General features: G+C 47.2%; 1 protein-coding gene across 1 annotated transcript in view; it reads left to right on the forward strand.

Moving 5' to 3' along the window:
• The first annotated feature begins 4,867 nt into the window (after positions 1 to 4,867).
• Positions 4,868 to 23,636, forward strand: part of PHYHIPL (phytanoyl-CoA 2-hydroxylase interacting protein like) — a 254,584-nt gene continuing 235,815 nt past the window's right edge. Inside the window, exon 1 of the mRNA XM_063961759.1 lies at positions 4,868 to 5,292. Within this exon, the coding sequence (XP_063817829.1) occupies positions 5,187 to 5,292 (106 nt within the window). The 5' untranslated portion in view covers positions 4,868 to 5,186. The remainder of the gene's footprint in view (positions 5,293 to 23,636) is intronic.

Raw genomic sequence — 23,636 nt, forward strand, 5'->3', positions numbered from 1 at the left:
TCGGTCTCCCTTTCAAGCCTGCGCTCTCTCAGCCGTCTATCCACCCGAATGGATAACTGCATGAGCTGATCCAAGCTATCAGGCAAGGGATATTGTACCAGTTGGTCTTTTAACTGGTTAGAAAGATCTCTTCGGTACTGGTGTCTCAGGGCTGGGTCATTCCACTGGGTATCATGGGCCAACCTCCGAAACTCCGTACAATAAACCTCAACTGGCCTTCGCCCTTGCTTAAGGATCGAAATCTGAGCCTCGGCTGAGGCCGTCTTGTCAGGGTCATCATACAACATGCCCAGTGCCGTAAAAAAAGCATCAACACTTTTAAGCGACGGACAGTCAGGCTGCAACCCATATGCCCAGACCTGTGGGTCTCCTTGTAGCAAGGAAATCACTATGCCCACCCGCTGAATCTCCGACCCAGAAGACTGAGGCCTAAGCTGGAAATATAGCTTGCAGCTCTCCTTGAAACAAAAGAACTGCGAGCGATCTCCAGAAAAACGATCCGGGAGATTTACTTTCGGCTCCTTAACCCCTGAAGGTACTGCTGCTGCGGGAGCTCCGCCAGCGGCCTGCGAGGTGTGCATTTTGATGGACAAATCATTAAATTGTCGAGTCAGGACCTGCACCTGATCGACCACCTGTTGCAAAGTATTTTGAGGGGTATGCTCCATATTCCCACAAAATTTCAACAGGAGTATTAGGCTGCTGAATATGTTATGCACACCAGTGCCAGCAGGAATGTACTGGTGTCTGAACGGAGAGGGATGCAAAACAAATGAACCCACAGACAGACTGGGGAATATGACACCACATACACAGAAGGCGATAGGGCAACAAAACAAACACAAAGTGAACAGAGAAGCCCAAAGGCCAAGAAACTGGGTGTCTCCCTAGCACTAGGAATGCTCAGATGGAAAGAAGCGAGATGTTGTGACCCAATACGTAGAGAACCCGAAATGCTGTTGCCAAGGGCAACAGCAAAACCCTAAAGGGTTACCAACGGGTGTGGCAGTAAACTCCTTGGTCAGAGATGGAACAATAGACACAAGGAGAGTCTCCACTTGCAGTGCACTGGTTCAGCTTACTGCCACTAAACTGACACCTGAACACCTTGCACGGTGAGAAAGGATTTTGGCAGGCAAGTCTGAGAATACAGCCGCAAACTTGCTAGGTTCACAGAGTAGCAAAAGAACCCCAGCAGGTTAAACGACTGACTCCTGTCTTACTGCTAGGTCTGGATTGGCAGAGTGTAATACCAAATCCCAAGGCCTATTTGCAGTAAGCAACAAACAAATACAAAGTTTACACAGTACTAGCTAGCTTTCAGGAACTGACTAACCAACAAAGATTCAGCAGCATCTGCCTAACCTGAGAAGAGGGTTTATATAGCAGGTGCTGTCCACGCCCCACTCAGACCTCACAGACTGTGAGCACAAAAACCAGCACCGGATCCCCTGCCGTGCACAGAGCCTGTAACAACTGCACAGCAAAAGACCCGAACCGGAGTATCAGCTACGCTCAGGTTACTCCGCTAGCACTTGTCTCCCGGTTGCCATGACGACGTGGCAGCACAGAGCAGGAGACCCTAACACCGTGTAGTATTGCCCCCAGTAGTTATGCCCCCTGTAGATATGCCCCCTGTAGTGATGCCCCCAGTAGAGCTGCCCCCTGTAGAGATGCCTCCAGTACAGATACCCCCTGTAGAGATGCCCCCTGTAGAGCTGCCCCAGTACAGATGCCCCCTGTAGATATGCCCCAGTACAGATGCACCCTGTAGTTATGACTCCAGTACAGATGACCCCAGTAGAGCTGCCCCCTGTAGCTATGCCCCCAGTACAGATGCTCCCTGTAGTTATGCCCCCAGTACAAATGCCCCTAGTGCATACACCCCCTGTAGATATGCCCCCAGTACAAATGCCCCCCGTAGAGATGCCCCACTGTCAGTACAGATGCCCCCTCGTAGAGCTGCCACCCGTACAGATGCTCCCTAGTAGAGCTGCCACCAGTACAGGTGCTCCCTAATAGAGCTGCCCCCAGTACAGATGCCCCTAGTAGAGCTGCCCCCAGTACTGATGCCCCCTAGTAGAGCTGCCCCCAGTACAGATGCCTCCTAGTAGAGCTGCCCCCAGTACAGATGCCCCGTAGTAGATCTGCCCCCAGTACAGATGCCCCCTAGTTGAGCTGCCCCCTAGTAGATCTGCCCCCAGTACAGATGCCCCCTAGTAGCACCACTTCACACACACACACACACAAAAAACCAACAAAAAAAACCCACACACAATACTCACCAGCCCCGCTCCTGCTTCCGGACCGCAGCCTTTGTCTGGCGCCCGCTCCTCACAGCTATGGGAGAGATAAAGGAAGTGCCGTTCGTGAGCTCTGATTGGCTCACGAACCGGCACTTCCTTTAACAGACCCGCTGGAGACCCAGGAGGGACACAGGAGAGGCGCGCGCTGTGCCCTCCGTGTCACTCCAACACAAAACAGCAGTGGAGCGGGGGGGGCGGGGGCACTGGGGGAGCATATGTGGCACTGAGGGGACATATATGGCACTGGGGGGGTCAGGTGTATGTGTACCTGGCACATGGTGGGGGGCTATATTTGGCACTGGGGGTACGTGAGTACCTGGCACTGTTGGGGAATATCTGGCACTGGGGGCATATATGGCACTGGAGGGGTATATGGGTACCTGGCACATGGGGGGGGGGCTATATTTGGCGCTGGGGGCATGTGAGTACCTGGCACTGTGGGGCAATATCTGGCACTGGGGGGGTATATGTGTACCTGGCACATGGGGGGGGGGCTATATTTGGCACTGGGGGCATGTGAGTACCTGGTACCGTGGGGAAATATCTGGCACTGGAGACATATGTGGCACTGGGAGCACAGCCCTAGCAACAAGCACTACCCCCTAGCAACGAGCATGACACCCAGTGCATGAAACCCCTGGCAACGAGCATGACACCGTGAGCATGAAAACCCCTGGCACCGTGCATGGAACCATGAGCATGAAACCCCTGGCAACGAGCAGGTAATTTAAAAGTAATTAGAAGCGTTACTGTAGGACTTAATGTGTAATGGGCATTGCAGTGTGTGGCATAATGTATCACGGACATTGCGGTGTGTGTCATAATGTGTCACAGGCATTACGGTGTGTGGCATACTATATCACGGGCATTGTGGTATGTGGTATAATGTCACAGGGTCATTGCAGTGTGGCATAATGTATAACTGGCATTGCGGTGTGTGGCATAGGGTATAACGGGCATTGCGGTATGTGTCACAGGCATTACAGTGTATGTTATACTATATCACGGGCATTGTGATATGTGGTATAATGTCTCAGGGTCATTGCAGTGTGGCATAATGTATAACTGGCATTGCGGTGTGTGGCATAGGGTATAACGGGCATTGCGGTATGTGTCACAGGCATTACGGTGTATGGTATACTATATCACGGGCATTGTGATATGTGGTATAATGTCTCGGTCATTGCAGTGTGTGGCATAATGTATCACGAACATTGCGGTGTGTGTCATAATGTGTCAGGCATTACGGTGTGTTGTATACTATATCACGGGCATTGTGGTATGTGGTATAATGTCTCAGGGTCATTGCGGTGTGTGTCATACTGTGTCACAGGCATTGTATGTGCTATAATGTATCAGGGGCATTGCAGTGTGTGGCATAATGTATCACGGACATTGAGATTCCTGTCATAATGTGTCAGGCATTACGGTGTGTGGCATAATGTGTCGGGGGCATTATGGTGTGTGGCATAATGTGTCATGTGCATTATTGTGTGTGGAATAATGTCTAAGGGCCATTGCAGTATGTGGCATAATGTATACTGGGCATTACTATAAGGAGGAAAAATGACAAATAATGTAAGGGGCATGAATCAGGATTATTTTTCTTTCCTGTGGTGGCTAACGTCTGGGCGTGCAGGTTGCAAAACTGGGGTATAAGGCAGTCTCTTCCTGCAATGCCACACCCCTTTATGCAAAACCACGCCCATTTCACTGAAGCCACGCCCATTTTTGTAGCGCGCACCTTCTTGTCAATTCAGTAGTGCCAATTATGGGGGATGGGGGGGGGGGGGGGAAGAATTTTTTGGCTTGGGGGAGAAAAATTTCTAGTTACGCCACTGATACGTACCTATGTGTGTCTCAGAATAACGCCCAATGGGGCAGATGTATTAACCTGGAGAAGGCATAAGGAAGTGATAAACCAGTGATATGTGCAAGGTGATAAACACACCAGCCAATCAGCTCCAATATGTAAATTAACAGTTAGGATCTGATTGGCTGGTGCATTATCACCTTGCACATATCACTGGTTTAGCACTTCCTTATGCCTTCTCCAGGTTAATACATCTGCCCCAATATGCTTAAACTTTTTATATATGCAAAAATCTTCTTACTCATTAACACGCCATCCAAGGCCTTCTTGTACAGTGTATTGCAGCAGGGACCTGCAATGATGAGGCTCATATAACTCATGGGAGGCCTCAGTCACAGTGACAGACTGCTTTCTCATTTTTTACTGCTTACTGCTCTCACCATGCAGAGATCAACTGTCTGCATTTGCTGCACCTGGAAGAGACCGTAGGGCCATGAGATACACAGATAATGTAACAAGAATGATGCTGATGATGATATCTATTTCAAAATTAAAATAAGTTTAAAAAGATACAGGGGCCCTAAGCAGGTCTTTCAGTTACTACAATCCTTATTTGTCTGCTAAGCCTCCCCATGGACACCGCAGCTGAACCCTGCGGGGACTGATCTGTGTGTGATAGGGATTTGTTACATTACATAAGTGGCTGCTGCTGCTGCCTTGTGCTGGGGTGGCGGCACATTCCTGAGTCAGGGTGCCAGGAGCAGGATCTGCAGAACCAGGGATCATCATCATCAGCAGCTCTCGGATCCCTCCTCCGCCCCCTTCTCCTCCTCTGCCCTGAGATCAGCGGCGTTTGCGGCTACTGCTGCTGCTGGTGACGCTGCTCCCCACAGCCCATGTAAGAGCCACCCAGAGAGGCGAGCTGCCCGGACACCGCCCCCTCCTTCTCTTCCAGCCAGACCCAGGCACTGCTGCAAGCCAGGCACCGCTCTGAGACACTCAGCCAAGCCAGCCGGGGGCTTCACATCCAGCTTCTGCAGAAACACAGCCCGGTCTCCGGAGCAGACATGGAGGTACCACGCCTGAGCCAGCACATCAGCAGCCCGAACAGCCCCTGCGAGGAGATGATCAAAAACCTCAGCCTGGAGTCCATTCAGCTGTGTGAGAGGGACGGTAAGAGCATGTAATCCCTACCTTTACCCCAGCCACCCTCCTGGTGTCCCTACTACACTACTGTCATGTGTCTGCGGGGTCCCCAGTGTACAACAAAGGATCCCAATGTGCCTTCATGGCATGGGCTTCGAGGGAATATCTTAATGCACATATCTACATCTACAGTATCTATAACCATATATCTCTACACACACACACACACACACACACAAAGAAATATATATATATATATATTATGTATGTATGTATGTATGTATGTGTACTGTATATATTTATATATACACACACACACACACACACACACACACACACACACACACACACACACACAACACACACACTATATATTATATACACACATGTGTGTGTCAGTGGCTGCATTTTCTAGAGGGATTGCCAGCTATTGATTCCCCTTTCCCCTTGCTTTCACGCTGTGGGTTTGTAGGTGATTTGCATTGCAGTATTTCAATTTACACGATGCAGCGCTGTTCATGCAAAGCATGCTCCCAAATGGTTCTTTTGCCTTGCTTATTACTTGTAGTCCTCATTCTATGAATCCTCTCCTAGCTAATTGTAATGCACAGTTGTAATATGCAATGGTCATTTTTTTACACGTATGACATTCTGTGTTACATAGATGTGGTAAAGGTTAGTTTTTTCCAGCACCTGGAAGAAAGGGGATGGGGGGCGTGTGATAAGGGGGTAGGGGAGTTTGGAGGGAGCAATGCAATTTCAGCACCATGGACAGATGATCCTACAGGATTCTGGGCTAGCAGTCAAGAAATGCTGCTGAGCATCTGCACTGAGCTGGCACTCAATGTGGTGTAACGGAGACATAACAATGCTTCAGCTACTTTCATAGTCTTTAGGAAGCCAATATTCCAGCTTGGAATGAATCTGTATTTCCCTACACTGTTACACAATGAATGATGCTATGTAACTAGTACATTTGTATACCATATGAAGATTTTCCCTAGCTGGTGCAATTGCGGACTTGGGGGTTTCCTGACACATCTGTGTGTGTGAAGCTGTAGTGTAGTCATTGTTATGATAGCACTATATTAAAAAGACTAATTACGAATCAAATAGTAAATACGTGTGTTTTGTGCATATGGTGCTGTCTTATTCTTGTCATTAGAGTGCCTTATGCTGCGTTTCTTTTGTAGACCTGGATTCTGTAATCCCCATCTGATTTGTATGACTGTAAACTAAAATGTCAATCTTAATAGGGTATTCAGTTCTCCAAGATGTTTGGCTGCACACATTGCAGCAGTATACAGTATCCAAATATTAGCAATTTTATTGAGCACTTCTAGGGTGTATGTGGGGAAATAGGCCATCTTGGTGGTTGAGAAATGCCGGCATTACCACCATTCTGATGGCATTCCGTTGGCACTATGTGGATATTTTGAGCAATTGAATATCCCTGTTAGACGCAAACCAAGAATGTCATATTTGCGCCAGTGCATTACAGTGCGAAGTTCCAAGTTAGTGCACTTACTCAGTCAGAAGATGTGTGGCAGTGCAATACCAGGGAGATAATTGTCCACTGGAATCCAGATTCTCTCACATTGAGCCTAAATTATAACCGGATTCACCTTGTTTCTCTATATAGATGCAGTGGCAGCTCCTGTGACAGTCATTTAATGCAGTGTCATTTTTATTTAGTGCCTAACCCAAAGTAAGAAAACAACAGAGACTTTAATGGAAAGTGATCAGGCTCATACCGCCATGTTTATTGTTACGATTAGGAAGACAGGTGGTATATTGCATTTTTTACGGATACACATTTCTGTATGACTATTATAATATTTGCACTAGTACAATTCTCATTACTAGTCACATCATAAACACTCCTGTGGTTTAATGCTATATTAAGGGATGCTGCATATAACTCTGCAGTATGAATTAACATGTTCGATATTTTGTTTTATGTAAGGTTTTAAATTGAAAAAAAAAATTCTTTGGCTGCTGCAGACTTTTATGGTTTTCAATTGCTGGAGTATTTTTAGAGGATGGCAATTATAACCGTAAAAATGTATTGATTTGTTTCTTTGTGCAAAGAATAAAAACATGTGCTGTAGTCCACTATAAGCATACCTGACAGTCTTCCGGTTGTCGTTATTTCCTAGGGTTGCATAATGATGCTCTTTATAATATAATTATTATTATTATTATTTTCTCTGACGTCCTAGTGGATGCTGGGACTCCGTAAGGACCATGGGGATATAGCGGCTCCGCAGGAGACAGGGCACAAAATAAAAGCTTAAGGATCAGGTGGTGTGCACTGGCTCCTCCCCCTATGACCCTCCTCCAAGCCTCAGTTAGATTTTTGTGCCCGGCCGAGAAGGGTGCAATCTAGGTGGCTCTCCTGAGCTGCTTAGAATAAAAGTTTAGTTAGGTTTTTTTATTTTCAGTGAGTCCTGCTGGCAACAGGCTCACTGCATCGTGGGACTAAGGGGAGAAGAAACGGACTCACCTGAGTGCAGAGTGGATCGGGTTTCTTAGGCTACTGGACACTAGCTCCAGAGGGACGATCACAGGTTCAGCCTGGATGGGTCACCGGAGCCGCGCCGCCGTCCCCCTTACAGAGCCAGAAGAGACGAAGAGGTCCGGTGAAATCGGCGGCAGAAGACATCCTGTCTTCAGACTAAGGTAGCGCACAGCACCGCAGCTGTGCGCCATTGCTCTCAGCACACTTCACACTCCGGTCACTGAGGGTGCAGGGCGCTGGGGGGGGAGCGCCCTGAGACGCAATATAACAGAATACCTTAGGTGGCAAAACAGAATACATCACATATAGCTCCTGGGCTATATGGATGTATTTTAATCCCCTGCCATTTTACACAAAAAAGCGGGAGATAAGGACGTCGTGAAGGGGCGGAGCCTATCTCCTCAGCACACAAGCGCCATTTTCCCTCACAGCTCCGCTGGAAGGACGGCTCCCTGACTCTCCCCTGCAGTCCTGCTTCAGAATCAGGGTAAAAAAGAGAAGGGGGGGCATTGTTGGCAGCAAATAACAATAATTAACAGCAGCTATAAGGGAATAACACTTATATAAGGTTATCCCTGTATATATATATAGCGCTGGGTGTGTGCTGGCAGACTCTCCCTCTGTCTCTCCAAAGGGCTAAGTGGGGTCCTGTCCTCTATCAGAGCATTCCCGGTGTGTGTGTGCTGTGTGTCGGTACGCGTGTGTCGACATGTATGAGGAGGAAAATTATGTGGAGGCGGAGCAGTTGCCTGCGTTGGTGATGTCACCCCCTAGGGAGTCGACACCTGACTGGATGATTGTATTTAAACAATTAAGTGATAATGTCAGCAATTTGCAAAAAACTGTTGACGACATGAGACAGCCGGCAAATCAGTTAGTGCCTGTCCAGGCGTCTCAGACACCGTCAGGGGCGCTAAAACGCCCGTTACCTCAGTGGGTCGACACAGACCCTGACACAGATACTGAGTCTAGTGTCGACGGTGACAAGACAAACGTAATGTCCAGTAGGGCCACACGTTACATGATCACGGCAATGATAGAGGCATTGAACCTTTCTGACACTACAAGTACCACAAAGAAGGGTATTATGTGGGGTGAGAAAAAACTACCAATATTTTTTCCTGAGTCAGAGGAAATAAATGAGGTGTGTGAAAAGGGTTTCTCCCGATAAAAAACAGCTAATTTCTAAAAAATTATTAGCATTATATCCTTTCCCGCCAGAGGTTAGGGCGCGTTGGGAAACACCCCCTAGGGTAGATAAGGCGCTCACACGTTTATCTAAACAAGTAGCGTTACCGTCTCCTGATACGGCTACCCTCAAAGAACCAGCTGATAGAAGGCTGGAAAATATCCTAAAAAGTATATACACACATACTGGTGTTATACTGCGACCAGCAATCGCCTCAGCCTGGATGTGCAGTGCTGGAGTCGCATGGTCGGATTCCCTGACTGAGAATATTGATACCCTGGATAGGGACAATATTTTGTTAACTATAGAACATTTAAAGGATGCATTATTATATATGCGTGATGCACAGAGGGATATTTGCACCCTGGCATCAAGAGTAAGTGCTATGTCCATCTCTGCCAGAAGAGCGTTGTGGACGCGACAGTGGTCAGGGGATGCGGATTCCAAACGGCACATGGAAGTATTGCCGTATAAAGGGGAGGAGTTATTTGGGGCTGGTCTATCGGACCTGGTGGCCACGGCAACGGCTGGAAAATCCACCTTTTTACCCCAGGTCACTCCACATCAGCAGAAAAAGACACCGTCTTTTCAATCTCAGTCCTTTCGTTCCCATAAGTACAAGCGAGCAAAAGGCCACTCCTTTCTGCCCCGGGGCAGAGGAAGAGGAAAAAGACTGCACCATGCAGCCGCTTCCCAAGAGCAGAAGCCCTCCCCTGCTTCTGCCAAGTCTTCAGCATGACGCTGGGGCTTTACAAGCAGACTCAGATATGGTGGGGGCCCGTCTCAAAAATTTCAACGCGCAGTGGGCTCACTCGCAAGTGGATCCCTGGATTCTACAGGTAGTATCGCAGGGGTACAAACTGGAATTCGAGGCGTTTCCCCCTCATCGTTTCCTGAAGTCTGCTTTACCAAAGTCTCCCTCCGACAGGGAGGCAGTTCTAGAAGCCATTCACAAGCTGTATTCCCAGCAGGTGATAATCAAGGTACCCCTCCTGCAACAAGGAAAGGGGTATTATTCCACGCTGTTTGTGGTACCGAAGCCGGACGGCTCGGTGAGACCAATTTTAAATCTGAAATCCTTGAACACTTACATAAAAAGGTTCAAATTCAAGATGGAGTCACTCAGAGCAGTGATAGCGAACCTGGAAGAAGGGGACTATATGGTGTCTCTGGACATCAAAGATGCTTATCTCCACGTCCCGATATACCCTTCTCACCAAGGGTACCTCAGGTTTGTAGTACTAAACTGTCATTATCAGTTTCAGACGCTGCCGTTTGGATTGTCCACGGCACCTCGGGTCTTTACCAAGGTAATGGCCGAAATGATGATTCTTCTACGAAGAAAAGGCATTTCAATTATCCCTTACTTGGACGATCTCCTGATAAGGGCAAGATCCAGGGAACAGTTAGAAGTCGGAGTAGCACTATCTCAGGTAGTGTTACGTCAGCACGGGTGGATTCTAAATATTCCAAAATCGCAGCTGATTCCAACGACACGTCTACTGTTCCTAGGAATGATTCTGGACACAGTCCAGAAGAAGGTGTTTCTCCCGGAGGAGAAGGCCAGGGAGTTATCCGAGCTAGTCAGGAACCTCCTAAAACCAGGACAGGTCTCAGTGCATCAGTGCACGAGGGTCCTGGGGAAAATGGTGGCTTCTTACGAAGCGATTCCATTCGGAAGATTCCATGCAAGAACATTTCAGTGGGATCTACTGGACAAATGGTCCGGATCGCATCTGCAGATGCATCAGCGGATAACCCTGTCGCCAAGGACAAGGGTGTCTCTCCTGTGGTGGCTGCAGAGTGCTCATCTACTAGAGGGCCGCAGATTTGGCATTCAGGATTGGATCCTGGTAACCACGGATGCCAGCCTGAGAGGCTGGGGAGCAGTCACACAGGGAAGGAATTTCCAGGGCCTATGGTCAAGCTTGGAAACGTCTCTTCATATAAACATTCTGGAACTAAGGGCCATTTACAATGCCCTAAGTCAAGCAAAACCTCTGCTTCAGGGTCAGGCGGTGTTGATCCAATCGGACAACATCACGTCAGTCGCCCACGTAAACAGACAGGGCGGCACGAGAAGCAGGAGGGCAATGGCAGAAGCTGCAAGGATTCTTCGCTGGGCGGAAAATCATGTGATAGCACTGTCAGCAGTATTCATTCCGGGAGTGGACAACTGGGAAGCAGACTTCCTCAGCAGACACGACCTTCACCCGGGAGAGTGGGGACTTCACCCAGAAGTCTTCCACCTGATTGTAAACCGTTGGGAAAAACCAAAGGTGGACATGATGGCGTCACGTCTAAACAAAAAACTGGACAGATATTGCGCCAGGTCAAGGGACCCTCAGGCAATAGCAGTGGAAGCTCTGGTAACGCCGTGGGTGTACCAGTCAGTGTATGTGTTCCCTCCTCTGCCTCTCATACCAAAAGTACTGAGAATCATAAGAAGGAGAGGAGTAAGAACTATACTCGTGGTTCCGGATTGGCCAAGACGGACTTGGTACCCGGAACTTCAAGAGATGCTCACGGACGAACCGTGGCCTCTACCTCTAAGAAAGGACCTGCTACTGCAGGGGCCTTGTCTGTTCCAAGACTTACCGCGGCTGCGTTTGACGGCATGGCGGTTGAACGCCGGATCCTGAGGGAAAAAGGCATTCCAGAAGAAGTCATCCCTACTCTGGTCAAAGCCAGGAAGGACGTAACCGCAAAACATTATCACCGCATTTGGCGTAAATATGTTGCGTGGTGTGAGGCCAAGAAGGCCCCTACAGAGGAATTTCAACTGGGTCGTTTCCTTCATTTCCTGCAAACAGGACTGTCTATGGGCCTAAAATTAGGGTCCATTAAGGTTCAAATTTCGGCCCTGTCGATTTTCTTCCAGAAAGAACTGGCTTCAGTACCTGAAGTTCAGACATTTGTAAAAGGGGTGCTGCACATACAGCCTCCTTTTGTGCCTCCAGTGGCACCTTGGGATCTCAATGTGGTGTTGAGTTTTCTAAAGTCACATTGGTTTGAACCACTTTCCACTGTGGACTTAAAATATCTCACATGGAAGGTGTCGATGCTGTTAGCCTTGGCTTCAGCCAGGCGTGTGTCAGAATTGGCGGCTTTATCATATAAAAGACCTTACTTGATATTTCATTCTGACAGGGCGGAATTGAGGACTCGTCCTCAATTTCTACCTAAGGTGGTTTCTGCATTTCACATGAACCAACCTATTGTGGTACCTGCGGCTACCAGGGACTTAGAGGACTCTAAGTTGCTTGACGTTGTCAGGGCCTTGAAAATATATGTTTCCAGGACGGCTGGAGTCAGAAAATCTGACTCGCTGTTTATCCTGTATGCACCCAACAAGCTGGGTGCTCCTGCTTCTAAGCAGACGATTGCTCGTTGGATTTGTAGTACAATTCAGCTTGCACATTCTGTGGCAGGCCTGCCACAGCCAAAATCTGTGAAAGCCCATTCCACAAGGAAGGTGGGCTCATCTTGGGCGGATGCCCGAGGGGTCTCGGCGTTACAACTTTGCCGAGCAGCTACTTGGTCAGGGGCAAACACGTTTGCTAAATTCTACAAATTTGATACCCTGGCTGAGGAGGACCTGGAGTTCTCTCATTCGGTGCTGCAGAGTCATCCGCACTCTCCCGCCCGTTTGGGAGCTTTGGTATAATCCCCATGGTCCTTACGGAGTCCCAGCATCCACTAGGACGTCAGAGAAAATAAGATTTTACTTACCGATAAATCTATTTCTCGTAGTCCGTAGTGGATGCTGGGCGCCCATCCCTAGTGCGGATTGTCTGCAATACTTGTATATAGTTATTGTTACAAAAATTCGGGTTATTATTGTTGTGAGCCATCTTTTCAGAGGCTCCTTTGCGTTTATCATACTGTTAACTGGGTTCAGATCACAAGTTGTACGGTGTGATTGGTGTGGCTGGTATGAGTCTTACCCGGGATTCAATATCCTTCCTTATTATGTACGCTCGTCCGGGCACAGTATCCTAACTGAGGCTTGGAGGAGGGTCATAGGGGGAGGAGCCAGTGCACACCACCTGATCCTTAAGCTTTTATTTTGTGCCCTGTCTCCTGCGGAGCCGCTATATCCCCATGGTCCTTACGGAGTCCCAGCATCCACTACGGACTACGAGAAATAGATTTATCGGTAAGTAAAATCTTATTATTATTATTATTATTTGTTGTTAAAATACAATTGTTCTTTTTTCTGAGTACAGATTTTTTTGGGAAAAATAAAATCATCTTCTAAAATTAACTTAAAATGTTATGTTTTACTATATGTAACACACTTGTAGTTTATCAACTGCCCTAGATGAATATGTTGTATTTATTTATCTGCGTGTTCAGGATAAGGATCCAGATATTGGTACAGTAACAAGTTTAGATATGATAAATATAGACACTGTTGCAAAGATCACATGAAAACTTATCATTAATTATACCCAGAGGACTCTCTTACGTAAATAACACCCGATGCAGCACCCCCTGAGCGTTTCTGTGCACCTAAGGCTCACAACCCGAAATGGGGCATGGCTTCACGGAGGGAGCGTGGCTTTGTGGGAGGGGCCGTGACTTCACATCCTGATCCCCCGTTTTCTCCACATAGGGGGTCCGGGAGATGCGGGCTGAGATCGGAGATTACTGGGCTGCAGTGCCGGCTCTTACACTGTGACAGAAGCTGGGTGCTGCAAGTAATGCTTCAGTGCAGCACCCGGTTCCTGTCACTGAGCAGGAGCCGGCATTTTGGTGTCACCCCTCAGAAGGTGTCACCCAGGTGCGGGCAGCAACCCCCGCACCTCCTTGTGACGCCACTGATTATACCCCTTTCAGACCGCCATCTTGTAACCCAGGTTATTGCACATGAGCACTCAGTAACCCAGGTTGCTGTGTTGTCTGAAAGGGCCCAGGGGGGAATATCCCAGGACGAGGGTTGAATACGGCTTTAACATGGGGCACTGTGTGGTGTAAACAGGTTGCCAGGTCGATGGATGGGCGGCGCTTGGAGATCATCTGATCTCTAAGTGCCGCCTCCACACGCGTCACCGCTGACCTCACCAACTCGACAATATGCTGAGCTGGGGACACCAGTGTGAAAAGGGCCTAAGGCGGGTCCTGGGTGTGACCCGCCAATTGCTGTCTGAAATGGGTATTATTTGTAGCATTTCTAAATTATATATTTTGCCTTTTTATTTTTACAAAGTTAATAAATGTGAATTTTAACTTGCGTCCTACTTACAAAAAAAAAAAAAATTAAAATAGGTCAGTTAACAATAGAAGTCAGAATAGTTACATTGCAGCTTTCAATTAATGCTTAAAATATTTAATTACTTCAGCTCTTGCAACTACTGTCAGGCCGCATGCCTCGCAATTGCCTACTGACTTAATTGAGTTTTTTTTCTCTTCAGTTGAAATTAAGATATCTTGAGAACTCTGCTAAAATACAAAATTATTGTGATTGTGCATACAGTATTGTGTATACTATATCTATCTATCTATCTATCTATCTATCTATCTATCTATCTATCTATCTATCTATCTATCTATCTATCTATCTATTATAATATATGGATAAGATTCACCAACCTCTTGGCAGACATTTGTACAAATTTTAGTGATGCCAGTGATCAGACCTTGGGGCTATGTATCAAACCTTGGAGAGTGATAAAGTGAAGAGAGATAAAATTGCAACCAACTATCTCTTAACGGTAATTTTTAAAACACTGCCTGCATTCTGTGTACTTAGGCATATTATTGCCTGTTCAAAAGAGGACGTAATGGTTACTCTTTTAAATATTGCATTGTGGCTGGCTTTGCATATGTCTGTGTTTTTCTCTATTTCAATACCTCCTGCATCTGCTCTAGTCCAGGCCTGTACTGATAATTGTTTATGTAAATGCTGCTCTTTTGGGGGGCTCAGAAATGTTGCATTGTTTTTTAAAATATGGTGGAAGCTCGGTACTGAGAACGCCCATCTAAGTTAAGACCTTTTTGCGCGACAGGTTTTAAATGAAGTAGCCTGTGATGAAGGAGATGAGGAAATGTGTGCCTTCCATTGCAAATACTGTAGAGACATGTTGGGGTAAATTTACTAAGGTGGGAGTTTTTTTCAATCTTTTATAATCTAGTCTTCTAGAAGCAGCTACATAAATGTTAAGTAGAATCTGATTGGTTGCTATGAGCAACATTATTAGTTCTAAAATACTCCCACCTTAGTAAATATTACCCCCATGTGTGCAGAAATGTTTATACTTGTTTTCCGCTCAATCACTCTACTAAATGCCCCTTCCCCTGTGAGTTCATTTGTTTTTAGTTCAGCTTTTTTTTTTTAAATACACTTTATTGAGTAGATCACAATGAACTACAGGGATAAAGATAAGCAAAATCTCTATGACAAAGATAATGAACAAAGTAGATATTAAGGGGTCTATTTACTAAGCCTTGCATGGAAATAAAGTGGACGGAGATAAAGTACCAGCCAAACCGTAATTTTTTAAACATAGCCTACTTTATCTCCGTCCACTTTATCTCCATCTAAAGGTGCATACACACTGGGCGTTTTTGCCCAGCATGTAGGCACAGCGATGATCGTGGACATCACTGGCAGGAAAATAGCTCGGTGCAGACACACTGAGCTGTTTTCACTGAGCCAGAGATATCCACGGGGGTGTGACGCACTTTCCACAGTAGGAGACTGTGGAAAGTGCTTTACTCGTCTGAACAAGCAGTCCGACGAACGGTGGTGGCTAGCGATGATGCAGGAGCGCTCATCAGCACTCAGTGCTCATCGCTAGCCGATACACACAGGACGAGTTTGAGCTCAAAGTAGCTCAAAATGCCAAAAGTGAGCTACATTGATCTCAGACTCGCCCAGTGTGTATGTTTAGTAAATATACCCCTAAGACCATACAGGAACAAGCTGACTAGAGATCCATTTTTAAAAGATAGCCCTGTTAGTAAGAAAACTTCAGCATGCAGAACAGCGAGATCAGTCTTATAGGACAAAGGCAAAAAAAAAGAAAGAAGAAAAGCAGAAGGAGAACCCCTGGGGTGGGTCCTTAGGAAAGGAACATGAGTAAGTCAGTGTGTATAGTTGGTTGTGACAACGCAAAAGGGGAGGGGGCGTGTTGAGAGGGTAATCAAGGGCTCCATATTTTGTCAAATGATTTGGAAGAATAATTAATATTGGTAGTCGCATACACCATGCGATAATGGACCAGATATGGGAGAAAATAGACTGCATAGATAGAGAAGCAGGTTGTTTCCAATCTACCACTAGCTGGCAAGTCATAACAGTCATTATATAGCACATTCATTTACTTTGGTGCCCAGTCAACGTAGGAAGGCTTAGATGGAGGAGAGCATACTTAGGATTGTATGGGATAGAAATATTAAGTAAGCGTGTTATTAGACCGATGTACAGAGATGTACTATCTTTGGACAGTACCACCATATGTGGAGAAAGGTGCATGGAACATCCCCTCCAGCATCTATCTGGCGTGCGGGATACATTCTGCTTAAGCGATAGGGCACATAGTATCATCTATATTAAAAACTTATAAGTATTCTCCTTGATTCGGATATATATGGAACTAGAGGCAGCAATATCCCAGACCTCGATCCACACCTCGTCGTCTAAAGTGATACCCAGATCCTCCTCCCAAGCCTTTTCGTAAGGATCGCATAAAGAAGACTCCTCAATAAGCAACTAGATAAATGTCAAGTAGAATCTGATTGGTTGCTATGAGCTACATCACCAGTTCTAAAAACCTCCCACCTTTGTAAATTTACCCCTCTGAGGAGACTGAGGCACTTCAAAAAGCCCCCACATCCTAAAATTAGTCGCATTGTGTCATTATGTACAAGAGATAGAACTTTAAAAGAAGGTAGTATGAAGTCAGATGAATGCCATCTTAGAAGGATTATTTAGCATGCACCCAAGTACAATAGAAACTTCATTTAATAGCATCTTCGTAACTCCTACAGAATAAAGAGAGCATCCTAGTAACTAATAGAGAATTTTATTGACTGCTCCACAATATCGTCCAGAAAGATGGAAACAAGTATTTGTATGCAAAGTAAGGAATATTTTTACATACATTTGCAGAGTTGGGAAACAAGTTACCACCTCATGAACCTCAGGACTGCATGAAAACTTATTTGAAGTCACAGGGTACCTCTCCTCTCAGAGCTCTTCTCCTCAGCTTACACCTCTCCTACCCAGCTGGCTCACGTGCTCCGCTCTTCCGCTCAAGTGTAGCTAGCCTCTGCTTCCCTATGGCAAGGGCTGCCAGAAGTTCTAGTTTTTGTACGCCTGAAGGCATTGAATCCAGCACTAGGGTTAAAGAAAAAGCCCAGTGTGGACTGTCAGCCTTACCCATGAGAGAGGCAATGTGGAGCATGGGGCACTGGTCCACCACATGTTCCATAAGCTACTAGCAAGAAACAGTGGATATTCCAGCAGAGTGACACCTGCTAAAATGACAGCTACTGTATACAGCAATGGGTGATTGCTTTCTCAGACTGCACTGGATACTAAATTATATAAAAACTATATAATAAAGAGTATTGTTTTGTGAAAGACGTATTTAATTACATTCCTTGGTTCTATTGTTAAAATCTCTAAATATCCATCCACCCATTTTTATTACCACTTTTTAACATGCAGTCTCATTATACCTTTTGTTTCCCCTCACTAAAACTAGGCCTAACACAAACTAAAGAGCAGAAGGCAGGTACAGAGATAGTGGAAGACAGGTACAGAGATAGCAGAAGGCGGGTACAGAGGGTTCTCTTCATGAAGCAGTAAAAAGAGTGGAGAAATGAGCCTGTGTAGAAGTTGCCCATGGCAACCAATTAGCTGCTCCGTACAATTGTATAGTTTGCAAATTATAAGTGTTACTTCAATGCTGATTGGTTGGCATGGGCAACTTCTCCACTGGCTCACTTTTCCACTCTTTTCACTGCTTCATGAATAGACCCCAGAGAGAGCTGAAGGGAGGTATAGTGGAAGGCAGGTACAGAGCTAGCAGAAGGCTTGTATGGAGAGAGCTGGAGGGAGGGATAGTGGAAGGTAGGTACAGAGATCACAAAAGGCAGGTACGTAGAGAGCTGAAGGCAGGTATGGAGATAGTGGAAGGCGGTATGGAGAGAGAGGAAGCAGGTTTTGAGCTAGTGGAAGGCAGGTACGGAGCTAGTGGAAGGCAGGTATGGAGATAGTGGGAGGTAGGTACATAGCTAGTGGAAGGCTGGTATGGAGCCAGTTGAAGGCAGATATGGAGATACTGGAAGGTAGGTACAGAGCTAGTGGAATGTAGGTACAGAGCTAGTGAAAATCAGGTTTGGTGCTAGCGGAAGGCAGGTACGGAGCTAGCGGAAGACAGGTATGGTGCTAGTGGAAGGCAGGTACTGAGCTATCAGAAAGCAGTTATGGAGCTAATAGAAGGCGGATACGGATCTATCGAAAGGCAGGTATGGAGCTAGCGGAAGGCAGGAATGGAGTTAGCAAAAGGCATGTACGGAGCTAATGGAAGGCAGGTAAGGAGCTAGCAGAAGGCAGGTATGGAGCTAGCGGAAGGCAGGTATGGAGCTAGTGAAAAGCAGGTATGGAGCTAGTGGAAGGCTGGTATGGAGCTAGTGGAAGGCAGGTATGGAGCTAGCGGGAGGCAGGTACAGAGGTAGTGTAAGGTAGGTAAGGAGAGAGTTGAAGGCAGAGAGAGTGAAAGGCAGGTATGGAGCTAGTGGAAGGCAGGTACGGCGCTAGTGGAATGCAGGTAAGGAGAGAGTTGAAGGTGGAGAGAGACAAAAAGGCAGGTACGGAGCTAGTGGAAGGCAGGTACACAGCTAGTGGAATGCAGGTAAGGAGAGAGCTGAAGGTGGAGAGAGAGAAAGGCAGGTATGGAGCTAGTGGAAGGCTGGTACGGAGCTAGTGGAATGCAGGTAAGGAGAGAGCTGAAGGCAGAGAGAGAGAAAGGCAGGTATTGTATGGAGCTAGTGGAAGGCAGGTATGGCGTTAGTTGAAGGCAGGTAAGGAGCTAGTGGAAGGCAGGTATGGAGCTAGTGGAAGGCAGGTATGGAGCTAGTGGAAAGCAGGTATGGAGCTAGTGGAAGGCTGGTATGGAGTGAGTGGAAGGCCGGTACGGAGCTAGCGGAAGGCAGATACAGAGGTAGTGTAAGGTAGGTAAGGAGAGAGTTGAAGGCAGAGAGAGAAAGGAAGGTATGGAGCTAGTGGAAGGCAGGTACGGAGCTAATGGAATGCAGGTAAGGAGAGAGCTGAAGGCGGAGAGAGAGAAAGGCAGGTACGGAGCTAGTGGAATGCAGGTAAGGAGAGAGCTGAAGGCGGAGAGAGAGAAAGGCAGATACAGAGATAGTGGAATGCAGGTAAGGAGAGAGCTGAAGGCAGAGAGAGAGAGAAAAGCAGGTACTGTATGGATCTAGTGGAAGGCAGGTATGGCGTTGGTTGAAGGCAGGTAAGGAGCTAGCTGAAGGCAGGCATGGCGCTAGTGGAAGACGGGTACGGAGCTAGTGGAAGGCAGGTACGGAGCTAGTTGAAGGCAGCTATGGAGCTAGTGGAAGACGGGTACGGAGCTAGTGGAAGGCAGGTACGAAGCTAGTGGAAGGCAGGTATGGAGCTAGTGGAAGGGTGGTATGGAGCTACTGGAGGGCAGGTACAAATCTAGTGGAAGGCAGGTACGGAGCTAGTGGAATGCAGGTACGGAGCTAGTGGAAGGCAGGTACAGTGCTAGTAAAAGGCAGGTAAGGAGAGAGTTAAAGGCGGAGAGAGAGAAAGACAGATATGGAGTTAGTTGAAGGCAGATATGGATCTAGTGGAAGGCAGGTACGGAGCTAGTGGAAGGCAGGTACGGAGCTAGTTGAAGGCAGCTATGGAGCTAGTGGAAGACGGGTACGGAGCTAGTGGAAGGCAGGTACGGAGCTAGTGGAAGGCAGGTATGGAGCTAGTGGAAGGGTGGTATGGAGCTACTGGAGGGCAGGTACAGATCTAGTGGAAGGCAGGTACGGAGCTAGTGGAAGGCAGGTAAGGAGAGAGTTAAAGGCGGAGAGAGAGAAAGGCAGATATGGAGTTAGTTGAAGGCAGATATGGATCTAGTGGAAGGCAGGTACGGAGCTAGTGGAAGGCAGGTACGGAGCTAGTGGAAGGCAGGTACAGAGCTAGTGGAAGGCAGGTAAGGAGATAGTGGAAGGCAGGTAAGGAGGGAGTTGAAGGCGGAGAGAGAGAAAGGCAGGTATGGAGCTAGTGCAAGGCAGGTATGGAGAAAGCTGAAGGCAGGTATAGAGATAGTGGTAGACAAGTAAGGAAATACTGAAAGACAGGTACTGAGATAGTGGAAGGCAGGTACAGAGCTACTGAAAAGCAGGTGCTGACATACCGAAAGGCAGGTGTGGAAGTAGCGGAAGATGGATACTGTTATAGCGGAAGGCAGGTACGAGGGCAGTGGAAGGCAGGTATTGAGGTAGTAGAAGGCAGCTACAGAGGGGAAAGTATGAGGGCTGGAGGAGATGGCCAAAGTAGAGCAAGGAAGTTTTGTGGATGTGTTGACCCAAATGGCTGCCAAGGTGGCTGGTGAAAAGTCACTTTTCCACCTGTTTGCAGGTACTCAAATCCTGGTGCAAGTTTCAAACTGATGATGATGATGGCTGCAGTACTCCTGAGTCACAGTGATCAATGCAACTAAAAGTTCTAATGCTGCAACTATGATTTAAAAGCAAATTTACATTGTACTGATACTCATTTTCCTAAAACAATTTCTCTTACGTCCTAGAGGATGCTGGGGACTCCGTAAGGACCATGGGGATAGACGGGCTCCGCAGGAGACATGGGCACTTTAAGAAAGAACTTTAGGTATGGGTGTGCACTGGCTCCTCCCTCTATGCCCCTCCTCCAGACCTCAGTTTATTACTGTGCCCAGAGGAGACTGGGTGCATTACAGGGAGCTCTCCTGAGTTTCCTGTCAGAAAGTATATTTGTTAGGTTTTTTATTTTCAGGGAGCCTGCTGGCAACAGACTCCCTGCATCGAGGGACTGAGGAGAGAGAAACAGACCTACTTTAATGTTAGGCTCTGTTTCTTAGGCTACTGGACACCATTAGCTCCAGAGGGATCGGTACGCAGGTCTCACCCTCGCCGTCCGTCCCAGAGCCGTGCCGCCGTCCTCCTCGCAGAACCTGGAAGATAGAAGCCGGGTGAGTATGAGAAGAAAGAAGACTTCAGAGGCGGCAGAAGACTTCAGATCTTCATAGAGGTAACGCACAGCGGTAATGCTGTACGCCATTGCTCCCACACAGCTCACACACGGCAGTCACTGTAAGGGTGCAGGGCGCAGGGGGGGCGCCCTGGGCAGCAATATAAACCTCATTTTCTGGCAAAAGTACATATATACAGCTAGGCACTGTATATAAAAGAGCCCCCACCAGTTTTTTTAATATTTGAGCGAAGCCCGCCGCTGGGGGGGCGGAGCTTGTTCCTCAGCAATCACCAGCGCCATTTTCTCCACAGCACAGCGCTGAGAGGAAGGTCCCTGGACTCTCCCCTGCTTATCCACGGTGGAGATAAAAAAAAGAGGGTTTTAAAGAAGGGGGGGGGCACATAATTTGGCGCAAAATACAGATTACAGCGCTTTCTGGGTAAACATATTGTGTGTTTTTTCCTGGGTCATTGGCGCTGGGTGTGTGCTGGCATACTCTCTCTCTGTCTCTCCAAAGGGCCTTGTGGGGGAACTGTCTTCAGATAAGAGGATTCCCTGTGTGTGTGGTGTGTCGACATGTCTGAGGTAGAAGGCTCTCCTAGGGAGGAGGTGGAGCAAATGAGTGTGGTGTCTCCGTCGACAACGCCAACACCTGACTGGATGGATATGTGGAATGTTTTAAGTGCTAATGTGAATTTATTGCACAAAAGACTGGACAAAGCTGAAGCTAGGGAACAGGAAGGGAGTCAACCCCTGCCTGTCCCTATGTCGCAGGGACCTCCGGGGTCTCAAAAGCTATCCCAAATAGTAGACACTGATACCGACACGGATTCTGACTCCAGTGTCGACTACGATGATGCAAAATTACAGCCAAAATTGGCTAAAAGTATTCGATATATGATTATTGCAATAAAGGATGTACTGCATATCACTGATGACCCCTCTGTCCCTGACACTAGGGTACACATGTTTAAGGGAAAGAAAGCTGAGGTAACCTTTCCCCCCTCTCATGAGCTGAACGAGTTGTGTGAAAAAGCGTGGGAATCCCCAGACAAGAAACTGCAGATTCCCAAAAGGATTCTTATGGCGTATCCTTTCCCGGCAAAGGACAGGATACGGTAGGAATCCTCCCCTAGGGTGGACAAAGCGTTGACACGCTTATCCAAAAAGGTAGCGCTGCCATCCCAAGATACGGCTACCCTTAGGAATCCTGCTGATCGCAAGCAGGAGGGTACCTTGAAGTCCATTTACACACATTCTGGTACCTTACTCAGACTGGCGATAGCGTCGGCTTGGGTTTGTAGCGCTGTAGCAGCGTGGACAGATACCTTATCGACGGAAATTGATACCCTGGATAAGGATACCATTTTATTGACCCTGGGACATATTAAAGATGCTGTCTTATACATGAGAGATGCTCAAAGAGACATTGGTCTACTGGGTTCTACGCTGTGTCGATTTCTGCTAGACGAGTCCTATGGACCCGGCAATGGACATTTGATGCCGACTCAAAGAGGCATATGGAGGTTTTACCTTACAAGGGTGAGGAACTGTTTGGGGACGGTCTCTCGGACCTGGTCTCCACAGCTACGGCAGGTAAATCAAATTTTTTGCCTTATATTCCCTCACAGCCTAAGAAAGCGCCACATTATCAAATGCAGGCCTTTCGGTCACAGAGAAACAAGATAGTACGAGGTGCATCCTTTCTTGCTAGAGGTAAGGGCAGAGGGGAAAAGCTGCAAAACACAGCTAGTTCCCAGGAACAGAAGTCCTCCCCGGCCTCTACTAAATCCACCGCATGACACTGGGGCTCCGCTAAAGGAGTCCGCCCCAGTGGGGGCACGTCTTCAACTTTTCAGCCACATCTGGGTTCACTCACAGGTGGATCCCTGGGCAATAGAAATTGTTTCTCAGGGTTACAAGCTGGAATTCGAAGAGGTGCCTCCTCGCCGGTTTTTCAAATCGGCCTTACCGGCTTCTTCCCCAGAAAGGGAGATAGTAACATAGTAACATAGTATCTGAGGTTGAAGAAAGACAATTGTCCATCGAGTTCAACCTATTTGTGGTCTCCTATGCATGATGATTTGACTAAAATTTCTGACTGATGCTGCTGTCAGCCGTTGCATTTTATCCCTATTTATAGTAACTATAATGCATGACTATGCACCATACCCCTGGATATCCTTATCCATTAGGATTTTATCTAACCCATTCTTAAAGGTGTTGACAGATTCACAAATTGTATCTTCAACAGGTGGTGGTAAAAGTTCCCCTACTTCAACAAGGGAGGGGATATTACTCAACCCTGTTTGTAGTCCCGAAACCGGACGGTTCGGTCAGACCCATTTTAAATTTAAAATCCCTGAACCTATACTTGAAAAGGTTCAAGTTCAAGATGGAATCGCTCAGAGCGGTCATCGCCAGCCTGGAAGGGGGGGATTTTATGGTAT

The sequence above is a fragment of the Pseudophryne corroboree genome, chromosome 3 (genome assembly GCF_028390025.1).
Source record: "Pseudophryne corroboree isolate aPseCor3 chromosome 3, aPseCor3.hap2, whole genome shotgun sequence".
Taxonomy (NCBI): domain Eukaryota; kingdom Metazoa; phylum Chordata; class Amphibia; order Anura; family Myobatrachidae; genus Pseudophryne; species Pseudophryne corroboree.